General features: G+C 40.1%; 1 protein-coding gene across 5 annotated transcripts in view; it reads left to right on the forward strand.

The window, feature by feature from the left end:
* tox3 (TOX high mobility group box family member 3) overlaps window positions 1-24,228 on the forward strand; it is a 194,944-nt gene that overhangs the window by 21,295 nt on the left and 149,421 nt on the right. For 2 of the 5 annotated variants that reach the window (XM_075464767.1, XM_075464787.1), the window contains 2 exons: window positions 732-891; window positions 19,996-20,043. The exons of 1 other annotated variant lie outside the window; for it this stretch is intronic. In XM_075464767.1, the coding sequence (XP_075320882.1) occupies window positions 732-891; window positions 19,996-20,043 (208 nt within the window). The remainder of the gene's footprint in view (window positions 1-731; window positions 892-19,995; window positions 20,044-24,228) is intronic. 2 more of the 5 variants (XM_075464796.1, XM_075464776.1) reach the window with 2 other exon arrangements.

Consider the following 24,228-nt stretch of genomic DNA (forward strand, 5'->3'; position numbering starts at 1 on the left):
AAACTCACCGTTGAAATGGATGCTCCTTAAGTGTTACCTTTCGCCTCTTTGCTAACTCTCTGAATAATGCCCTCATTCTTGGCATGTCTGTTGCGGCTCCACATTGACTCCAAATGGATTTAATGTTTGCTTGAGATATATTCAGATTTTTTTATATTGTTTCTGTAATTTAACCTTAAAATGATCTTCTCCAGAACCAGAGGTTATACAGCTGCTCTAGAGATACAGTCAGAAACAGAAAATGTATTTCTTATATGATTCGTTATATTTTCAGTAAAACATATTTCACTCTACATGCATATACACATAAATGTATATATAAACTGTAAGTTACAGTAGCATTTTCTTCAAGTTGTTCAAGAACAGCTCTGACTTGACACAGTCATATCTGACTAATTTAATCCCTAACGTTAAGGAGTCTTTGCCTTTTGGGATTTTAAACTATGTCCCCACCCTGTAGGTGAAACACAACAAGCATCTCAACATGTCACTGTGTGTATGTTTACAGACGTGCAGAGTGCAAAGTGCAGAATGCAAATGTGCATTCATATTCTTGTATTCTTGGCTTTTTGTTTAACCCGGTATGTAGGTTTTTCTTTAGCATGTGTGCTGGAAACACTACAGTTTTTAAAAATATATATATATACCAGAAACAATTAAACCAAGTGATCATACATTTCAGGTCATGGTATGTGAATGTACTTTTCAATGTGTCTATGTCTGTTGTGCAGTTCTAGAGCACTGGGTCATTTTGATTTCCTGCCTGCACAGCCAGTGAGCAGACAAGAGAAGACAGTGAGGATGAACAGATCCCCATCTTTCTGCGGGCCCAGGCTGCTCCCTGTGGCCCAGAGAACCGTGCCCCATGTTGTCCTCCCGGATCATCTCATGGTGAGTTATATCATGCGCCACAGCTCAGCCTCCCTCCAAAGGCAGAGCTGCTGGGGAGCATATGTTAGATGTGACACATGGTTGCTCTGACATACATGTGTGTGGCATGAATTAATGCAATCTGCAACCCCCTACCCCTCTAGTATAAGGTGTAAACATACACTGATGTTACCAACCTACATGCAGACATGTTTTCACATTGACCATGGACCCACATACTTGCATCTAGCTCTTCAGATAAATCAGTCTGTTTCTTCAGCAGCACACGTTCTTCCAACCCCAACTCCCTGTGGGAGCAATGATACCATGGCAACCAGCTGGATTACATCCAGCATGCGATGTATTCGATTTGATGGAGTCAAAGTGCTAGTCACAATCTAATTAAACCTAATGTGTTTATGTTTGTGTTGTCTGCCACTGATTGCACTCTCTGTGGACAGTAGTAGGGCTAACGCTCACATGACATGGCCGATGTTTTGGCAGCTCAGATGTCTCCTGTACCTCAGGCTGCTGAGTTAGCTTGCTCTGACCAATTGCCACTCGGGTTGTTCCTATGAAAAGGGCAAGAACATATAAAAGCCTTTGTTCACCTGACACATTAAGATTCACTATTTGATATGCATATGCTGGACCCGACATGAAGTCATTTTCTTCAGTGGTCCTGTGTCAACCAGGCGTGTATGTGGCATGACAGCCAGACGGGAGCCTCACGGCATTTTCTGCCATCCTTTAATCTGTTATCTTTGTATCTACACTCTGACTGTACAGCAAAATATAATAATACACCATTTGATAAAAAAGGTATTCATTGCATTCATATGGATTAGACTGATCTGTAGAATTATTTCATATAGATAAAAATATGGAAAAATGTAATTGATCTTAACTTACCTTGAACTTATTCAGTGTTCAAGTAAACGTTTCAGTGAAAATGAGAACAAATATCAGTTCCAGCTTTTGGACAATCTGCATGATCAGAACCTCATGGTGATACTGAATGTAAACACTAAACACGATCTGGTTTGCCAAGTAGTCCTCAGCAAGCACCTGTTTTTGCATTTTTATAGAATTCTATGAATGTATCATGAAAATATGAAACAAAAGATAAGCATATTTGTTTATAAGTTTGGTTTTCTGTCACAGCAGCCTCAGTTGAATTTGAATAGAATAATACTTTCTTAATCTCCACAGGGCAAATCAAGTGACAATCTTTCTGAAAGTTGGAAGTATAGTAAAGAGAGAGAGCGAGAGAGAGAGAGAGAGAGAGAAAGAGAATGAAAGAAATGGAGTGGGTTGTTTTGCTTGAAGCCTGGCACCAACTAATCTTCCATATATTCTTCAGCATCACATACCCACACAAATAAATATATATGTGTGTATATATCTATATCTATATCTCTATCTATATATGTATATGTATATATGTCTCTGTGAAACACTCAATACTGCATTCCATGTATTCCCTTTGTGTTATTGCCGTTATTCCAAGCTCGTCAATTTTATTTGCCAGTCGTCTCATTGAGGAAAAAGAGCATTTAAGGCCACAAACATGTGTGTGAGGTCAAGATGATTTTTAATTATGTCGACAACCCTTATAATAGTTAATATAGCAGCAGCTCAGGAGCTCCACCTCTTTCTCACATACTATCAGAAACCACGGTAACAAAGGCTATGTCTCAGAAAAGTGTAATTACTGTTACATATTTTTATCATTGTCAAGCTGTGATGGTATTGGAGACTTTCCTTCATAAATACTGGCCTGAATAAACACACACACAGGGACAAGACGGGCTTCAAGTCTAACTTCATTCATCTCTGAACATGACAATTTTAATTTCCATGACAATCTCACACTCCTCATGATGGTCAAGGGAAGAAATAGTTTAAACTTTGTCTTTCTTGTTCTATTGTGTTTGCACCTGCCCTGCATTTGTTGTGTTTCCTCTTCAACTGGATTTGGGGTCTTAGTATGGGTATTACCACAGCTTTAAAAAGCTCGGTCAGCTGCTTCCACATGTACTATTCTAATGCCATGGTTTATCATCATAAGATTTAAAAGTGACAGAATTACCAGCTGAAATATTATGAGCAGTAGAGCATTCAATCCAGAGATAAAAACATAAAAAAAACAGTGTTTCATTTAAAAAAAAGGAATAGAATACAGTAATCGTGAGATGGTACAAAGAAAGTAATAGTATGGCCAGAGCTACTGCAGTATGTGACCACTAGTATGGCACCACTGTAGAACACAACTTTAGAGCTCAACACTGCTGTTTAATTACAACTTGTAAAATACTCTAATTATGGTGAGACCAGTTCACTAACATTGACCATGTCTATGTAGGAATTTCAACCAGGAATCTGTTCAAACTTTAGGCCAACAGCTCCAAATATCTAACATGCAAGAAATTCTACTTGTGGTTTGCATGCCACATATTATGTGTTAGTTATTCAAGTGTTTCTCCATATCAAATGAAAACAAACATTTGGTCACATTATAAATATATTGAAATCCAATCTATACTATGCAACCAGTTTTTCATTAGACACCATATATTGCAGTGTACTTGTAGAACTGTATAATAAATATGCAGTTTGTGTTTGCATTTTAATAGCAAGGGAGCCACTGATTTTGTTAATTTTCTTGGTTGTGTTTCTAATCCAGTTCATATCTTACAAAAGTGAACATCACCGGAAAAGACACGTCCTCTCGACAGTGTAAACATGATAACTCAAGCTACAACACTAAGATTTTCACATCACGATGAAGCAGAGTCAATCTGCAGCCGAGAGCTGTGTTGTGCAGAGGCACGTACTCCTCTCAGCCTTGTAAAGTACAAAGTGCCCGACTCTCGCAAAGTAACCATCTTTCTTACCTGTCTGTCTGATTCACTTGTAAAACATAGCTATACTTTATAGGCTTGTTACTGTCACAGGGTTACTCTTTTATTTATTAGCCTGTCCACAGTGAATTGATGTGTTTCGGTCTGTGATGTGAACCTCTCGAAATGAGCCTGATTTCTGTGTTGCATTTATCGGGGCTGGACAGAAATGCTAATGCTACAAGTATCAGACAATCGGTCCTCTGCCTCTGGGTGGATATGTGGGTCTGCATATGTGTGTCTGCATATGTCAGTTTGTATTCCTATAGAAGAGATGATTTGAGATGAGATTTTAATAAACCGGCATGTAAAATGTAACCTTAAATGCATTAATGCAGTTCCTTTAAAGAAATAACATTTTTTGCCCCAAACTTCCCATTTTATCTAAATAAATGTATGTTTAAACTGCACCACAGATTAAGCTGTCTGAACATAACCATGCCCTTCCGAGGAGCTTTTAGAGGGACTTGGTTTGGCTTGTGGCATTGCCTGTCACATACGGTGACTTGATACATCCTGGACCATTGAGCTTCTGTGCACTGAACTCCAAGATAAATGATGAAAGGAAGTTAATGTTCAATGACATGCCATCGTAGCTCATTTCCATAGCCAGCTCACTCGTTGTACCAGGTTCAAATCTGAGCTGGCATAGAGCAGTTGTTTCTATTTGATATGCCCTCTGCCCACTGCGCTATAACCACTGGCCTGCAATAAGGATATACTTTTTGATGGCCAGTGAATACCCTGCAGCGATTCAACACTTCTCTTTTCTGACGGTGTGTGTGGAACCCATTCTGTTTCTGCAGCTGAGTTCATCTCGATTTGGACAAGGAGGCAGGGGGATGAAGGGGAGAAGAAAAGAGAAGAGATTTTAGTGCACTCTCTGTTCTCTGCGATAATGAATGCTTTGTCAGGGAGAATCCATCAACGGTCACTGTGGGGGGAGGAAATGTCAGGGAAAGTTATGGTTTGTTGGCTTTTAACCCACGTGGCTCAGCCCTGCAAAGTAATTGAAGTACAGAAAATGTCATGTTGTTGCACTTCATCTATTTGTATTGCTGTCTCACAGGATAAATAGAAATATTGCCCTGGCAACACATCAAACAACAAGCACAGTGTCTGTTCAGATCTGCAAAGTGTGGGTGGAAGGTTGATGCACTGAACAATAAAACACATCGTACATCCCCAATGTTGCAAAAAGAGGAACTCAATCGATTCTTTTTTTATTTGTGAGCTTTTTATGCTCTTTTGTCTCTAATAGAAATAGCCTCCTCTCTCTCTGTAAATTTGATATTGTAGAGACTTGAGTGAGAACTCAGGGCATGATGATTGCAGCCCTGTCGAAAGTAGACGAGTATGTGTGATATGAACAGGAAAAGGACAAGTTTGGGTGGAAATCTGTATATGAAAATATCTTTTTGGCAGGATCCTCCGTGATCAGGATTTTGTCAGTTGAGATGGTGCAGTCCAACTCCAACTCTTGTAGCCAAGCATCTCTAGGATCACTGCTGCTGTGTTGTAGATCAGCTTTGTGGTCTCTGTGATGGTCCCAGTAAGTACAGAATGTAGTGCTGCATTCACATCCTCTAGCAGATTTTCAGAAAGTACTTTGGGTCCTAGCCCCATGAGTATCTAGTTAATCAATGATCTGCAGTCTCACTTCAGCCTGCCCTGCCCTTGTGTTAAGGTTATCAGGGCTGGGTAATAGGGCTCGGTATCCATTCTCTGGTAGCCAGGATGATAATGCATCCTCCCTCACCTGACTCCCCTCTTTGTTGTACCTCATTGATCTCTAGTAGTGATTATAATACAGGACCAGTCAAAAGTTTGGACACACCTTTTCATTCAGTGGTTTTTCTTATTATTATTGAATATTATTGCAAAGCTGTCATCTAAGCAAAATGTGGCTACTTTGAAGAATCTAAAATATAAAACATATTCTCACACTTTTGTGTTTATTACATAATTCCATATGTTTCTTCATAGTTTGGATGTCTTCGGTATTCATGTACAATATACAAAATAAAAAGAATTACGAAAAAAACATTGAATGACAAGGTGTGTCCATACTTTTGACTGGTACTGTATATATTCTTTTAAATATATATATATATATGGGTGTGAGTTAGTATTTATGTAGATTCATGCAATCATCACTTAGTCTTAGCTAAAGCTAATTCAAAGATTTGCATTGAAACACTTTACATGTGTTAGACAATACTTTCTTAAAAAACTTTTAGAAGTTGAAAACTATGTTGTATTGAACTGTGACGTTGAACTATTCAGCAGTTTTTATTCATTTTCTGTTCAGGAATTTTAAGGCTGGTCTAAAATCAGGGCTCCATGATGCAGTGAAGTAGGTATTTAGGGCAAACAAATACCGGCCCCACTCTTAACACTGTCACATTATTAATAGACCTAAAGCAAAGTATTAGCTTCAAACTAGCCAACTATATCATCTAGCTGTGTACCCACTAACTAACTGTTCTTGCTGCATTTTCAATGGAAGCTGGAATTTAAAAAAAATTAGCTGCTGTTTGTCGAAGAAAATCTTAATGACATATACATTTTTTTTCTCGTGTGAAGAGCAAAGCTGAAATGCAGCACCACCGCAAATATGGCAATCAAAATTATGCTAGGTAGATTGAATGGGCAGGTTTAAGATCTTATGTTACAGATGTGTATGAGTACACACTGGAGTCACACACTGTGGATTCATTTTGTGATGAGCCAGCACCACACTTGAGATAAGAGTGCTGTAAACCTTCTCTGAGATCCAAAGTTACAAGAGTAACTACAGTCAGTGGACAGACAATGGATTGATTTTATGCTGATCTGAGATCTATCATTCAAGGTCTTCAGCAGACATGCCCACAGATTGTCAGAGCAGAGAACACTGCTCATTTTCTTACAATTTAGTTTTGAAAAAGCAGAGCAAGTGTCATATACCACACCCCACTAAAATGTTGAAAACAGCAGTCACTCAGTGGGGTTACATGGCACTGAAAGGATCGGATAACTGGCTAAATTACAATGAGACTGAGTTATTAAATTCATGTACACACCTTAATCGGACAAGAAATTGGATCGGATCGGATTACTCGCGATCGGATTTAGACCCCGAGATAACTCGGTTGAAAGTCAAATTAAATGTGCATGTAGACGGGGAAGCGCGTGGTGAATTAAATTTTGAGTTCTGCGCATGCTCGAGATTTTTTTCACGGGGTCGTGAACCGGAAGTCAGAAGAGACAATATTACAGTTATTGTCGCCGCCGTCGTAAAGAAACAAACAACGTGATGGAGAATGCACCGTTGTGCATCGCGTTTGTGCAATAAGCAGCTCATCACAAACTAAATGTAGAGGGACGTAGCTTCATCTTGCTCTTTGTTCGTCATTTTCTCGAATGCCTGAGTTTGTTGTTGTTGGTGAAGCGGTCAACAGGAAGTGGGTCTATTAGCAATAGCTGAAATGGGTACAGCGCCACCTATCCTATCGAAGTATGACGTGCTTTGTGCCTATGATTCGATTCATTCACCGCCATATTTATTACCCTTGCTCAAATAAGGAGCAACTCAGTCTTATTGTAATTTAGCCAATAATCCGATCCTTTCAGTGCCATGTAACCCCACTGACTGCTTGAAAACCTTCTAATGTGGCTACACTAAAGCAGTTCTGTCAACAGAATTAATTCCAATTGGTTTTCTGAAGCTTTTGGTTGCAGTTGTTGCTGCTAAAAGTGTCAAAGCGAGCTATCAAAGTTTGGGAGGTTATTTATTTTTCACAATATAGAATCAGGTACTGCATGATTTTAATGCTTTGATCTCTATTTTTTTTAATTATTATATATATATATATATATATATATATATATATATATATATATATTTTTTTTTTTTTTTTTTCTCCTTAAAGCTGCAGTCGGCAGGTTTTCAAATTTGCGAGTCTAAAGTCGGAAAATTCAAACTGATACAACTTTCAGGTCCCTCCCCCAACCTCTAACAAGCTCCGAATCGCCCCCCAAACCCCTCCCCCTCTGTGGACGAGGTTGTGCACGTGAGTTCACACCAGTGTGAGCGCACACAAGCTGGGGCAGACTCACGCTCAGCAGCATGTGCACAAGCTGTGATTGACAGGTAGGATTCCTCCACCCTAACTTGATTGGTTAAAAACAGCCGGGAGCGCTCGGTTTTTGCAAGCATGATTACAGGCTTCAGAGGGAGCTACAGATTTCGTTATTTTTCCTAAACAGCCTATTTAATATTCTACTTCCAGAATCCCATGACAGTTCAAGCTAATATGACTAAAAAAAAGTTGCCGACCATAGCTTTAAATAAACACAACGCAGAGTCGAGGGGTTATTTGGTCTGCCAAATAACCAAAGTGACTCTGCAATTTCCCCCGTTATGTCCATAAGTACCATAAAAGTCCATAGGACTGAGGTATATTTGTCTAGGTAGCATAATTTATTGTAATAATTTTTAATAATTTTTTGTTATTTTTTGCATAATTTGCCAATCAGTTAATATTACACCTTAACCATTATTTATTTATTTTCCTCATATTGTTCCAGGATTCTATGAAATAAGTAAACACATAAGCTCTTAATGATAAGATTCATTCAATTTTCATTCTAAAGAATGTAATTAAAATGACAGCATATAAATCCAAGTCAAGTGTTTATTGAAGTTTTGGAAAATATGACTTAGAAAAGCATAACCAGTTGTCAAACATGGTTAAGTGCAGCTTACTTATGTGAGATTTCTCTCTTTTTGAAATATAATACTGCACCATTAACAATGAATGTGTCATTATACATTCTGCTATCATTGTCAACATTATATAAAAGATTTAAATCATTACAAGTCAATGACTGAGCACAAAAGGGTAAGTTATTTAGCTACATCAAATACTACCTCGAAAAATGGCAGGGTTGGTGGAGCCCTGGGTTTCATCTTTGCCTCGCAAGGCGAGCCCGAAAATCCCGCAAAATTCTTCCAAACTTCCTTCTCCGCATTAGTACGACGACTAAAGGGTACTTCTTCTTTCAGAGACACTGTATTGTTGCACTCGACACTCGCCATCTCCTTCGTAGAATGTTTTTTTTTTTCTTTATTGAAAACCACAATGTTACAACAACAACGTAGAATGTTCATGGTCCCGCGCAACAGACATATGACGAAAGCACGTTGTGCGTCGTTTGTGCGAGCACATAAACTCTCATAGAAAATGCATTGGGAGCAGGATTTTTGAAAAAAACTGACGTACCATTCATGTCAATGGGAGCTTCCTGGTGCAAATTCGACCCTGACAGAAATCGCCCCAAATGGGCGTGGCAACACCAGGCACGACCTTAATCTGATTGGACAATGACATATACAATCAGTTTGCCTACAGTAGATCAGTCCCGCCTTAGCAACTAGATTAAAAAAAAAAAAAAAAACTCCGTGTTTGGTAGTGCGTCGCACAAATTGCCCCTATGGAGGAGCTGCCACTGTGTGTATGTGTATACATATGTATGTATGTATATGTAGATACACATATTCTGTGGGGAGAGGGGTGTAGGGTTGGAGTTTGTCTGGGCCTGTCTGTGTCTCTGTCTTTGTCCTGTGTTTGTGTTGAGAGTTATTGTAGTGAATTGTGTTTTTATGTTTGTTTTGTTGTGAGCGGTTGAGTGAGGACATATTAAAAGCAAAGCTTCCTCCATCCCCTTTTCAAATCGTAGTGTTGTAGCTAATTGTGAAACTATTCTGTATACAGATTTGAAACAAATAAAGAAACAAACAAAACAAACAAACAAATGTATGCAATCATTCTTTAAGAAGCGTGTCCTTGGATAATGCAGGTTGCCTGGTTCCAACAGTAATCTACAAGATGCACCACTATCACTTTCATTTATCCTTGTAACAAATAGGCAGACGTCTGGCTAGAAACCAAATAAACTACTAACTTTAAATGCTTCCGTGTCATTAAAACTTTGTCAGTTTGATTATGCTTACCTTGATCCTGAACCTTCTCTGTATACCCATCCATGTCAAACTAAAAGCCAGTGAAAAATTCTAAATGAAGTGGGCCTGTCTGTGTTGTTCAGTGATCCATGGATGAACCCTTTCCTCTAGTTAGAGGTAGCTGGATTTGAATGACAGCTCCCATGTAAGTGTACAACATCAGACTGATCAGGCTCTTTAACTGTTGAAGCATGGCTCCTTGTGAAGACTGGTCTTCTCCCAAAACTGCCACATTCCAATTCTTAGGCCAGAAATAACTGTCAGAGTTGGCCCAACTAGGCCTCTGGAATCCAGGCTCTCTGTCCATCACAGAAGCTGACATTCTTTATGTGAGTAATGGGAGAGTGTGTTAGGCTTTGTCTCCCATCCGTTCCTTGTAATGTTTGACTGGCCTGCCCCAACATTGTAAATGGTCTGAGTCAGAGATCACCGGTGTAAGGAAAGGCATTTACCACGCCAAAGAAAACAGAAGAAAAATACTGGGAATATTTTTTCAGTGGTTTTAAATTGGGGCAAACAGAAACAAACAGCCATTTGCAAAAAGCAGCTTGTCTCTCTGAGACAATATGTCACAGACATCACATGATCACGGCACAGAGCATCTGATGTGTTTTGATTGTGGCACTGTATGTTGAGCAGAGCAAAATGATTTGATTCAAATGTTATGATTGGAAGGAAGGAAAAAAAATCTGCAATCTTCAGTAATTGTTCCCCGGAATGAAATTGATTCACACCCAACGGAGCATGAAATAACATTGGCAGATGACACTGCTATTACTCTGCCTGAAACACAACACAAATCTAATAGGAATAATCACCACTTTCTTGCAGAGGTGGAAAGGAGAAACACACACACATACCTATAGTTGTAGGTGATTTCCAGAAATGGTTACATTAATACAAATTTAGCTCATTTAATAGAAAAAATATTAATCTGGAGTTCTTATCCTGAATGGGACCTTTTCATAGCCAGCATGAAAAGTACAATTTTTTGGCAACAAAATATTGTGTCAGTGAACATACTGTATGGGTATATGTATATTACATTAACTAATCATTTAAAACTTTAAAGAACAATGATTGACTAATTTTGTGCTTCAACACAAATACGTCTACACAGTCATATCTAAAAACATGTAAAGCTCATCCAAGCAGGAGATTAGAACCTTTTTATTTATAAATTAATGGTTTTTAGATTCAGTTGCCAATCATTTAGCAGAGTGCTCATTAACCCTAAAAACCTTAAGTGAATCTCTCTATTTTTCACAATATAAGAGAGTTTGAAATCCTGTGTCTGTGGTCACATCCCTACAGTCCAGTATTTTATGATGACCACATACTGATGCCAGAGTCAAGGCTCTAGCATGGTTGCCGTGTCTGCTAGCGCGAGCGGTGTTGATGACGTCACGATTTCGTGCCCGCAATATATAGTGGCACAAGTCGATGCGCCAGTAGTTGCAATTTTCTCCGTCACAGAGGTGGCGCTGCTACGTGAAGGTTACCTCTACTCTACAACCACGAAATGGAGAAGAAAACAATGCCTCTGTCAAGAGCAAGAATACTGTAATTAATGATACGGCTGCAGTATTCGGATCATTTTAATTTTTTGATTCAGTTAATAGAGGTGAAGGTTTGAAGCCCCCGGCATCACCACTTTTTGAGTCTCTGCCCTCTTCTTTGCCTTCACGTATCTGTCCCGTAGCTTCCTCCACACATTCTTACAGAACTCTCCCTCTTTCCTAGCCTGGGAATTCCCATGCTGCTTTGCGCTCGATTTCATTCTCACTGCAAAGTCAGCCTGGAAACCACCGCCCTTATTTTTGCTAGAGTTTGGGAACCAATCACAGAACGGGGGGGCAGCAAGACGATGACGTCTATGCGCTACACCGAAGCTTGTAGAGCGTTAATCCAACATGACAGCGGACACAACGTTACCGTTCAATGCAGCCTTAGAAAGTGTTTCGGAGTAGATTCACCCTAGGGTCATTTGAACCGTGATATCCAGCCAAGTAGCCCACCCGAAGTTTTTCCGATATTGGCTGAACATCAGCTGAGTTACCGAGTTATCCCGAATAGCTTAGTACAAGCGCTAACTGACCCTGGCAGTATCTCCAAAATTACCACACTAGAATCACATGTCATGACACCAAACTTCTACAGTTGTACAAATATGGTCTGTACTCACAAAACGATGCATTTGGAAGTTTGTACATAGTCCAGGAGTTTATTATTATCATCAACACAAGCCTGATAGCTTTTCTGCTGCTAAAGCTTCGTTGACGTCACTTCTGGGAGCTGGGAGCTTCAAAGTAAGATGAGGGTTGATCTACTACTGTAGACAACAAAGCAGGGCTGCTCAATTTCTCCATTATTAAAATAAATTCACAACTCTATAACATAAAAATTCATGTATAATATAGCATATAGGCCTACTTTGTTAAATTTAAGTAGCTTAGAGCGCAAGTTTACTTTTATTTTCCATTTTTTTTCTTCTTCCTCGTCGAATTTCTGTCGTCATCTGGTATAAGTGATACAATTGGCTATGAATCGCGCGCAAAGCAGCATGGGAAGAACCTGACGTCATTTGATAGACATTCGTAGCGCCCAATAAACGGCTCTAGGCATTCGTAAACCACGCCTCAAATACGAGAAAACGCACACCTAGTTCCCAGACCACCATCTCATCGAGATTGTGGACGCGTCAGCCAGGCTACCTCTTTCCCCAAAGTTCTGCCAATCTCTGTGCACTAGTTTTGGGAGTTTACGTGCTCCCTGTGCTGTTTCACTGCAGTTTCATACAGCTGCCTGTACAAACACACCTCCTGACTGAGCCTGGTCTCACAACGGTCCATCCGGTCTGTTGTCTGTCGCCAAGTTACAAAAATCGACTGGTGCACGACAACGCGCTGCGCCGTCTTTTCAAGGGAAGCGCCAAGCCTGAAACGTCATTTTGACGTCACGGTCCGCCACCGCCGTGACAGGCGCGTCAACTGTAAATCCAGCTTTACTCTAACAACATAGATGGAGCAGGCTACAGCAACGTGGACTATGGAGTTTATGGCAGACTTGATACATCTAAAGATGGATCCCAAATTCCTTTTTTAAAATCCATGCTGGGAGATGGGAATCTTTCAGATGAAATACATAACCTTCCCTTTTATTTGTTCTTATTATGTATGTTTTTTTTATTATTATTTTGATTGACACTGCAGCCATACTTCCCTTTGTGATTGATAAATATCAAATTCAATTCAATCTCATTGTCTAGCTTCTTTAATTTACTATATGGGTACATGTAGCTTGATTCTTATTAATAAATATAAGCAGTCAAATCAGACTGAAATCCCTTTTGATTTAGTTCTTAGCCTTACTCATTGAATCCTTTACCTGGACTTTAATTTGGCTGTTGAGTCAAGATATCTGCTTTCAAATGTTTTTTTTATCGCTCGCAGCTGAGCTCTGTCTTTCTCCTTCCATATCATTCAGAACATTGCAGTACTGTTAGCATAACATTGGAGTTACGTGCTTCTTCTTTTTCTTTTCCTTCTTCTTTGGTGTTTTATGCCCATTGAATCTATATTAATGCGACTTTATTGTTATGCCAAACAGCTGTGTTTCTATATTTCTTTAATTTAATATAAGATGTTAAAAAAGTGAGATGCTCTTTTGCCTAACATGTTAGAAAGTTCTGCTGCCACATGTCAAGCAGGAGCAAAGCAGCAGGGCATCCTGTTCAAATAGGAGACCCATTTGAATGCGATGTGCCATCTGCACTAGTTTCTGCAGCTGTCCACATGTTAAACTTTGCCAACTAGGAATGGTTGTCCACATTTTTGTTTCAAAATATAATGTAGAAAACTTACTTTGTAGGGCTTTGACGTGCAATTCATCACCAAGAACCAGAAGATACATACATTTTCACAGTATCATTATGCTTGATAGACATTGTAATACTTTCCCCAGGAACTAGATAAAAGACTTGTAATTAGCTTACAACTGGACACATGGCTTCGTAAAAATGGATGGGTGGGTAGCAACCTAAAGCACAGTAATGTCTGTGTAATGGACTTTATCTTTATAGCATTGTCAGCTTTAACCATAAAGATCAAGTTTTCTGAGAAATCTTTATTGCATTTATAAATCATGCTGGTGATTTTGGCCCGGTGCAAGGGGTACCTACACTTTTTCTAAAAAAGACCCCCCACACTCCTGCACAGCACTTTTAGCTTGGTGGCTCTCTGGAGGCTCAGGACTGATCAGCAAACAGACTGACCTGATTCTGATGCCCTGCCTCCAGCTATTTAGTCTAGACTCACTGAGCACAGTGCTTTTCTTGAGAGCTAACATGATCTTGATGTTTAGTTAATCACTATCAAACCAACAGTTTCTCGGAATATCATTTTAAGTACATCTCTGCTTTATTCACTTTCTACAAAGAATTGATAGACTGACCACAACAACTTTTGGGAGATTTAATACTCTGACAAACTCAACAAACCACTAAATGTGTAACTCCAAAAGTGAATGTTTTTTACAATCAAAATAATAAACATTAAAATATCATTGTATTCTATATCCAGCAATAAATGAAACAGCTACAACAAACGTTTCACTTTCCCTACTATTGTTTGCACACCAGCCAGTCTGCAGGAACATATAATACCATTTTACACCTTCACATTTTTGCCATGTGTGTAATGGATGCACAAATGGTTTTACATGCCTTATTTCCTAGTGACTGGGTTGGAAATTAAATTGAGCAATGTATTTTTCCCGAACCGTTTTTCCCTAAATATAGAAATGTTGGCACTCCTGGCTCTATTCTTTCTATCCTATAAGCTACATACCTTCTCTGTACTCTCTATGGTTCAATATCCCTTAACCTAAAATCGTTTTTGGTAATTTAATGGTGTGATGCTGTTTCCACCGATACCATCAGCCAACAAACCAATGCTGTAGTTGTTGTAATAAGATGAGACTTCATATTTTCTGAAACTGCAACACTATTAACATAGCTGGCAATACCAGTACCTAAAAAAAAATGTGAGAAGGGGGGTTGCACAATACCATGGTCTACCCATTGAGCTAAGCACATCCAAAATAAATGCATTTACGGTCAGTGAGGAGATTAATGATTTTAGATTATCTTCTCTGTCTATCTCATATTGACTTGGCTAGTGTGCCTACAGTGAGATACGCCATATCGCTAAAAGACTCACTCCTACATGCATGTCGGTGAAGCATCTTCATTGTCTCTCCTTAAAATTAGAGGGGGGAAGAAATTTGAGAACAAGGTTAATTAAGAAGGAGCTTAAATCACAGCTACTTATAACTGGGACTTACACACCGAGAGCAGTATCTACAGTCATTTTTGTTGAGAGCGAGGAATAGTGATGCAGTTCCACAGAGAAGATTAAAATAGTAGGTGACAGGCTCCTTAAACTGCTGACAGTACCCTAATTCCTCTGCATTATAGTCAGCAACACATGCAAATAGTGCCCCCCCCTCAAATGCAGTGTAATTAGGGGTCAATATGTATGGTAATTATGTATTAGCACTGTTGTGTGGATGAGCATATTGGAGACTGACAATAGAACATGACGACCATCAGGCAGATCTATATAAGTGTGTCAAATGGATTTAGCCATTATGGAGGTTCTTGTACACACGGTAATTTTATTGTTCTCCAGGAGTACTCATGTGCATTGTTTTTTTCTGAGAGTGAACTCCCTCCATGACCTCTTGTTTAGGGAAAGACATAATGTAAATTCAATATTACATTTTAAAAGAGAAACAAAATGACATTTCTAGGCACAAAGCACATTATATGATCTTAAAACTATGTATATAAGACAGTGATTCAAAGATGCCCTGTTTGAAATTTTATTAAAATTGGTAAATACCTAACCTTTCTTTTTTTTATATAATAGACATCTCCTCACAGCTTCCATTAGTGCAACACAAGTATCCACATCAGACTTTTAAATCTGTTTGCGCCGCTAAAACTGAGTGTGTGTTTGTGTACCTGATTTTTCCCAAACTGAGCGAATTGCACCTCACCATATCTGGATCTCATTGTTGCCATCCTGCAGAAAAGCCATCGTGCAGGTGGGAGACGAGGAATGTTTGGGAGCAAAGCCCAACAGCTTCATTCTTCCCTCCGTTCTCGAGACGGGGAGGGTTGTGCTGCACCAGCTGCTCAAGAAACCCCCAGTGTGGGAAAGTCTCTCCTCGCCTAATGGAAGACAAACACCTCGGAGAGCGGTAGAGATAGCATGAAAACGATTAAAGCGTGACCCAGATTCTGTTGCGTCTCTGGCCTTTCACTACTGTTGACAAATACAGGAGGGGACCTTGCTAATGAAAACACTGAAGAAACACTGGATGCTAATGAAGACGAACAACCTCATCCCAAGATGCAGCTGACACTGGCTTTGACACGGAGCAAGGAAGGTGCTTGTCACTAGATCTACTCTATAAAAATGAGGAGGTCTCTCGCCAAGAAATAAGAAAAACACAAATAATTTTAAATGCTTAGAGGATAAGATGTTTTTTGTCCCGTGAATGTGATTTGAGGGGAAACATTTTTCTGTTCTGAGGCTATAGTGGACATTTTATGACATTTTACTGGTGGCATTTGCTTTTCACAAAAGAGCCTTAAATCATCCTGTACTTTTACTGATAGCGCAATGTCTCTAAAAGGCTTGTATCGCATTTCTTTGTGTTCATTAGCAGCAAGGCTCATAATAACATTGCTTTTAATAATGCTTTAAATTTGTTTCCTAAATTGTCTTTGTTTTCTAAATTGTCTTCCCATTTGTCTAGGTACCTAACTTATCGCACTTACTCTAGCACTAGTTATGCTCTTAGCTGTTTGGTTTTGGAAGGAAATGCACTTATGATTTCTTATGACCTGGAGTTCTTTTGCCTACCGATGTCTGCAAAATGACCGTAATGTAAAATCTAATGTAATAATATCCAATTCATAATCAATGCAAGATCCATATTTCAATATGGAGCATATCTCATTTGCCACACTGTTAGGTTGGCTGCATTTGGCCCTGGGTATGTCTGCAGTAATTACAGCACAGTTCAGCATGAGGAGAACTTTCTCGTGCGTGACTCTTGTCGCTGTCATTGTTTATTTGTCTTTGGAGAGATAAACTGCTAAAAAATGTGTCTTTTCAAACCTTTTGCTTTAAAGCTATAATGTGTAATATTTCACGGACAATGAATGTCTCCATGTCGCTCCGCCATTTTAAAACTACGGGATTTGTAGAAGGACATGTCATCAGCTTCGCATTTTCCGTTTCCACATTGGAAACGGAAAATGCGAAGCTGATGACATGTCCTTCTACAAATCCCGTAGTTTTAAAATGGCGGAGCAACATGGAGACATTCATTGGAGTGTAACACTCTTATGTACATTCGTATGCTGAAAATAAAGAATATAAGAACACTGCACTTTTGTGATGGAGGTAATTAATAACGATTGAGGTAATACTTGTGAATGATAAGACTCAAATTTGTTAATAGACAACGTGAAATATTACACATTATGGCTTTAATCTCCAAGCTTTTGCTGCAACTCAGCACCCTAGAGATCAGCACTCCTAATTGACATGTACTTGAGAGCTAATAGACCAATTTTTTTGTTGTTTGTTACATTTGGTGCGACTCATTCTTTCACATATGGGAGAGAGTAAAACAGAGACAGAATAGAAATTTAAAAGAGCAAAAGCCCCTTGATGTTTGCCAGTGTTGTCGTGGTGTGTGATGGGACCCTTGGGAAAAACGCTCATGTCTCAGCAGGAAAGTCAGCCCACGCTCTTAGTTGCAGACCTGCCTCGGTGCTCAATTAAGGCCATGAATGATACTCTATACAAATAAATGTATTATTACATTTATTATTACTCAGCTCCTTGTGTTTTTATTTTATGGATTGTTGAGCTTTAAACCCTGCTACATGAGTACGATTTAGTATTTAGCATAGACTTAGATTGGGAATGATCACTCCTCTTTCTTCATCCCCATTCAACCCTCACCCCTGGAGTTTATTCCTCTGGGAGCTCTCTTTCTTTTAAATACTCATCTCTTTAAAGATGTCAGTCCCTCCCCTTTGATTCATATCTCATCCAGATCTGCTTTTACTATCTGGTCTGAATTGCTTTCCTTTGCTCCGTTTTTTATGATCTTAGAAAGCACTTTGGCGTTACAAAAAGAGCACTTCATGTTTGCAAATACATGTAATGTCATGGATTTTGAAGATGGAGCCTGCGAGATTAAATTAAGTTTTCCTTTAAAAAAAAGCACTTGTCTAAATGCCAAAAATGTAGAGGTGAAGTGGATTCATTCCTGGTAAGTGCACATGGTGGCACACAGGCAGAGGAGCCCCAGTCATCAATGATTCCTTTATTAAATCTTCCAGCAGCCCAGAAAAGAGTCAAGGAGACCATTCCACTGTGTTTGTCCAAACCCTTCATGCCATACAAGCATGGGATGAATAAAAGTGTATTTCCAAAGACAGCCAGTAGGGGGCACTGATATAATACAGGACCCTGCCAATCTGTTATGCCTGGCTGGCCCACAGAAATGTTTGCAGTAATTTAGTTCCACTGCCAATATATAAATAGGAATTCTGCTGTTAGCACAAAGAGTGAAGGAGGGGGGTGGGGGGTATTCTGCCGAATGAATGTGAATTGCTCCCCTGGTCCCATTTCAACATCAAAGTAATCAAGGAAAACAAGCTTTTTTAATCGAAAGTATGCAATTAGAATAAAGCAGAACTGTCCTGGCTTTACACACAGCTAGGATGAAGAGATTAAATGTGTAAGGAGAGCGTGGAAGCACAATCAGTGCAGCAGCAGCTATCGGACTGCAGTCAGAACAGATAATGTACCACCTTTCATTTCTGTCCTATACTGTTATGCCGACGACTGACTCAGTTCTGGAGGCTTCAAGGGCAGAGGAAACGTCCGTTATTAGAGACAGCAGAGATCATTTTGTAGAAAAAGTGAGGTTAGGGTTGGAGAGCACATTAAAACACATGTTTTTGTTGTTGCTACAACACTAAGATACATGAATTTCGAAAGAACAGATTTTTCTGCATGATCTTTAAGTTCTCTTCTACTTAATCCCCATGAGGAATTAAGCAGGGGAAAATAAGGGTGCATTTTAAAGGGACATGTCAAAGAGCATGGCAAATAGTCGGTTACACTATAGCAATAATTTGTTCCTGTGGCATTAACGCACTCTCCAACCCTAACCTCACTTTCCTTTCACACGCACACACACACACACACACACACACAAAACTCAACGCTATCTATAGACATACCACATGCTGTTCTGTCCTATGCAGTGTCAAAACAATGATAAACATTTGGCCGCTATAGGAGCACTCTGGAAACCAGCCAAGCTGAATAGGCTGTTTTGTTTCACTGAACAATAGCTTTGCTAAAAGTACTTAACAGCTGTGCTATGCACTGGGTTCCCCACAGACTCACAACAGCACAATGCATTCTGGAAGTGTTGCTTTATGCAGTTGTTCATTTCTGTATCCTTCTGGTAGCTACAATATATAGTCAAATTGGAGTGTTCTGCATAAAGCAAAGGAGCAAGCGCTGCAATTTGTAGTATGCTCTGTACCTCTTTTCCTGTCAGGACTGCTAGCTACTAAATTTGTATCGTTATCATTGTAGTATTTTGGGATGAGGAACTTTATTTTCTGTCATTGCTAATATATAGTTTCATTTGCTGCAAGAAGCACTTTCACAAGATGTTGCTGTTCTTTTAAAGCTGTTCGGTTTATCCCATTTGTCTGCGTATTTGTATACGTGAACAACTGAGTTCCAACAACCCACAGCACAGATGTGCACGGTCTTTACTTTGCATGTCTTAAAACTTCCTTGATCTGCCGTCTTTCTTTTTAACTTTTTTTGAAAGTGCAAGCACCAAAAGATGCCATTATTCAACTTTCCTTGGACAGCTGAACACAGTATAGTAAATCAGTCACTGAGGCAGCAATGATGTACAGGTCAACTTCCCTCTCTGCAGGACAGGACCCAACAGCTGTCATTTTAGATCGATTTCTCCCTGAATCCCAGTGTAATAAACACTTGAAAGCGTCTGTGGTTTGGAGACGTGTGAATGTAATGAGGGTCTGTCACATGACTGACGAGTAATGTTCCTGCCTCTTCTTCCTTTCTGTTTCAGATGACCACTATATATCTCCATCTTCTTGTAAACGTGTGGACCATGATGGTATGATGCCTTCCCTCAGTATTCACACACAATCTGAAAAAATATTAAGACCCCAAATCAATCCTTGCAGTATTCATCCATCTATTGTAGTGTATTTCTTTGGTGTGGGAGTGCGCACAAACCAGATCATTTAATCATTGCACATTGGATGCCTTAATTAGGCGGAAGTGTCTGTTATTTTGGTTCCATGTCAGTTTTGTTGTCCCATTTTCATGGCTGGATTTTGAGTTTTCATCCCAGCCAACGGGCTCTTTTATGCTGTGCTGACTGTCAATCACCTGACACCAGCGGGAAGAAAGTCTCTGCCACAAAATAATACCTCAAATAATAACAACAATAATAATATGTCAACATGTCACCTTGCAAACTTGTCACATCGATGTCTTCTTCTTCAGACTGTTTTTGTTTAAAGAGACAATAGTTGATTTTCGGTTTTACACAATAAGGTTTGTCTTTTGACGACAAAAGCACAAAAAAACAAATGTCACATAAAGAATAAATACAAAATTTTACGAAATAGAATCCCTAGATAAAGACAAATAGGCCGTGACTGCAGATGACAACCCTATTATCTATTCATTCTATATGAGGGTGTGTAGCACAAAACTCAGCAAACACTATGATTGCCATTGTGATATTCTGTCAAACTGATGCTCATATATCTTGTGTGTCTAGTCATGTAAAGATAAACACAAATGCTTATGTGCACAAATCTATGATTCATCTTTCTGTCAGATCCTTTTGATGGGTCTACTGTTGTAGTTGATGGGTGAAAGAGAATACACTGTAAAGTGCTCTGTAGAACTTAGTTAAGGTGAAAAGGTGTTATGCAGATACAGACCATTTAAAGTGTGTCTGAAGCACAAAGAAATCTCCATTCTGAGTTGGTCATATTACAAAAAAAAACTTACCATAGAGCCAAACATGCATAATTTAAACAAATGACAAGTAAATGTATTAAATTCTATAGATAGTTTTTATTTATATATATATATATATGTGTGTGTAAGATTAGGTTTCAAAACTGTGAGAAAATGAGAGTGTTCTCTGTACTTCAAATAATGTGTATTAAGGGGGCAAACTGTCATGGTCTGAAGTTTTGTCTTCTGTTCTTGTTTTTTTAGTTTTTCTAGTGTTTTCTTGGTTTGATCATTTGATTCTATGTTTTCTGTTTGCTTGAATTCCATGTCCTCAGTCCTGTATTTATTCTGGTCTTTATTCCATAGTTTCCTCTGTTCCCTCTTGCTCTGGTCTTTAGCGCCTTCTGCCACACCTGCCAGCTAGTCAATTACTCACAGCTGCAGTCACTTACTCATTATCTTCCTCAGTATATATTCCCTTTGATTTCCTTCAGTCCTTTCTAGATTCTTGCCATAGCTCCTATTGCTACTTTCTGTCATGCCATTCATTCTCAGCTGAGTTTCTCAGTTCTTAGGTTTTGTTTTTGGTGTTCTGGATAGGACAATATTTTTTGTTACTGTTTTCATAAACCTAGTTTAGTTTTCCCTCAAAATCCTGGGCCCTCATTTATCAAGCATTCTTAGGAACAGATCTGTGCGTAAAGCGTGCGTGCGATCATTCCTGAGCAAAGTGTGGGATTTATTGAACTTAGAAATGTGCCTAAATCTACGCACAGCTTTGACCATGCTTACGCACATTGCCTAGTGGTAGAATTACAAAACTGCAAATGGTGTTGATCGCTGCACAGGGGAATATTACAATGTTCATTCAATTGTTGCATTACAGTATGTCTGACGGCATTTGGGTCCGTGTAGCCTATGCAATTCCAAAGCACGGTGCATTAGACCTACCTGGCGTTCATTGCATTTCATTCAGAGTGTAACAATAATTGTTTCACCAGAAGACCTGACAATAATCAGCCTAGTTTAATTGATATGGGTATAAAAGGCACACGTAGGACATGCCATTCAGAACGCAACATGGCCCATCTTGCATTGCTTGAGGATCTGGAAAAGGGAGGGAGCGTGCAGATTTATTGGCAGAAAGTAGTGAGTGGCTTGTAAGCAGGTTCAGATTTCCAAAACATATATTGCTCGACCTCTGCCGTGAATTGGGGCCATTTCTCGAGCGAGAAACTAAGCGCACGCAAGCCATACCTGTGCATATACAGGTGCTGTCCACTCTGGGCTTTTTGGCTACAGGTACGTTTCAGCGCGAGGTAGGAGATCGATGCGGCATTTCTCAGCCGTCCATGAGCCGAATTCTGCCCATAGTGTTGGATGCGATTATTTCTTTGGCACCGACTTACATTCGATTCCCTTATGGGGGTCCACGCCAGGCAGACATTAAGCGAGGGTTTTATGGTATCGCGCAGTTCCCCAACGTCATAGGAGCAATAGACTGCACTCACGTTGCACTAAAAGCATCATCACAGCACGAATACAACTTCGTGAATAGGAAGGGGAAGCACTCCATTAATGTACAGCTTATATGCGACAGTGATATGCTGCTTCTCAATGTTGTTGCCCGATGGCCAGGGGGGACGCACGGTTCCTTTATTTTGCAGAACAGCTCCGTGGGCCTTCGTTTACAAGAAGGAGCTGTTGAAGATGGATGGCTTATTGGTGAGTGTTGCGCAGCATGTTTGCAACATTGGTTATATGTATGGTTATGTGTTTCAAGCTGTACTGCAACATGTGAATTTAATGAATGCAATGCTACTTGCCTCCTAGGTGATCAAGGCTATCCGCTGAAACAATGGCTCATGACTCCACTAACTAACCCGCAGACACAGCAGGAGCAAGCTTACAACCGGGCCCACGCGCGCACCAGAGTCACCATAGAGCGCACGAATGGTTTGCTGAAAGGCCGGTCGATGTGCAGGTGGATGTGCCTGTCAAGCGCGGGGGGAACGCTCCAATATCGCCCTGAAAAAGTGTGCAACATTGTGACGGCGTGCTGTGTGCTTCATAATTTGGCCATCAGAAGAGGCATCCCCCTGCAGGAACCACCTAGACCAGAAGACCGTTTGGAAGCTGGAGAGCCTTGCGCAGAGGCCATTGCCCCTGGTGCCATGCGGATGAGAGCAGGGATAATAGAGGGATTTTAGGCAAGTCTACCCATGTTAGGCATATAATTTACCCAGTGTGTGTGTGTGTGTTGCACAATGACTGAGCTCAGACGGTTGACACTTCACATTTTATTCAACATTTCAGATGCACACGATGCAATGGTCTTCAGTGACCCACTGATATCTGTGAGCACATTGATCAGATTTCCTAGTTGCCCATTGATGTCTCTGACTGCCCCCGCTATGTCCTCTTGATTCTGCAGGACCTCCTCCGTCAAGACCCTTGGTGCCCTGGCCTGCCGCAAAGAGGAGGATGAGGACGACATGTCAGGCTCCTCTGGCACCAGCTCTATCACCACGAAAGGAGGGCACGTGTCTGCGTAAAAGAGGCAGATGCGTTAATTAACAATTTCTGTTTGAACGTTTATACAATTAGTTGGACTTCTGTGGTTCTACTTTTATTTCTAATAAATGTGTGTAAAGACTGCTTACCTTCATCTTGGACGTGTGATTCAGTACTTGGCTTCGTCACTGTGGGTTCGAGGTCGGTGTCGCCGGCTGTGGAGTTTAAGCCCGAGCATCCAGAGTCTCCAATTATGCCTGCAATTTGTTCATCCATGTCCGACAGTTTTTCGCTCTTTTGGCCTCCGCCGGTCAACACAACAGCCCTCTTGTGAGCAGCTACACATTTTTTGGCGTTTAGTTTAACGTCAAACCATTTTTTCTTAATTTCTGCCACGGTCCGTTGTGCAGATCCCACAGCATTTACGCCCAATGCCACCTTCTCCCACGCGATATTTATTTTTTGTTCGTTACCCCACCATCTAAGGTGCCGAATAGGATTTTTTGGTGTTGTCCTACCTCTGTTACCAGAGCCTCTATCTCAGTCTCCGAAAAGTTTCGCTTTTTGGCGCGCCTCTCCATCATTCCACCAAGGATTTAATTGCGAGTTCCGGTGGCTTTTAAAGGGAATGTTGGTGCCATATATGGTTAATTGGGGGCGTTCCATGATGCAAATGAGTCTGATCGTGCCCGCGCAAGGTGAACTGGCAGGTGTGGTATTTATCATTGCAGATTACCTACCGGTGTGCGTACGACCTGTGTAAGAACGTTTGATGAATGCCGATTCTTTTGTACTGGGCACATTCTAAATT

This window comes from Odontesthes bonariensis, chromosome 1 (genome assembly GCF_027942865.1).
Source record: "Odontesthes bonariensis isolate fOdoBon6 chromosome 1, fOdoBon6.hap1, whole genome shotgun sequence".
In the NCBI taxonomy this organism is placed as follows: domain Eukaryota; kingdom Metazoa; phylum Chordata; class Actinopteri; order Atheriniformes; family Atherinopsidae; genus Odontesthes; species Odontesthes bonariensis.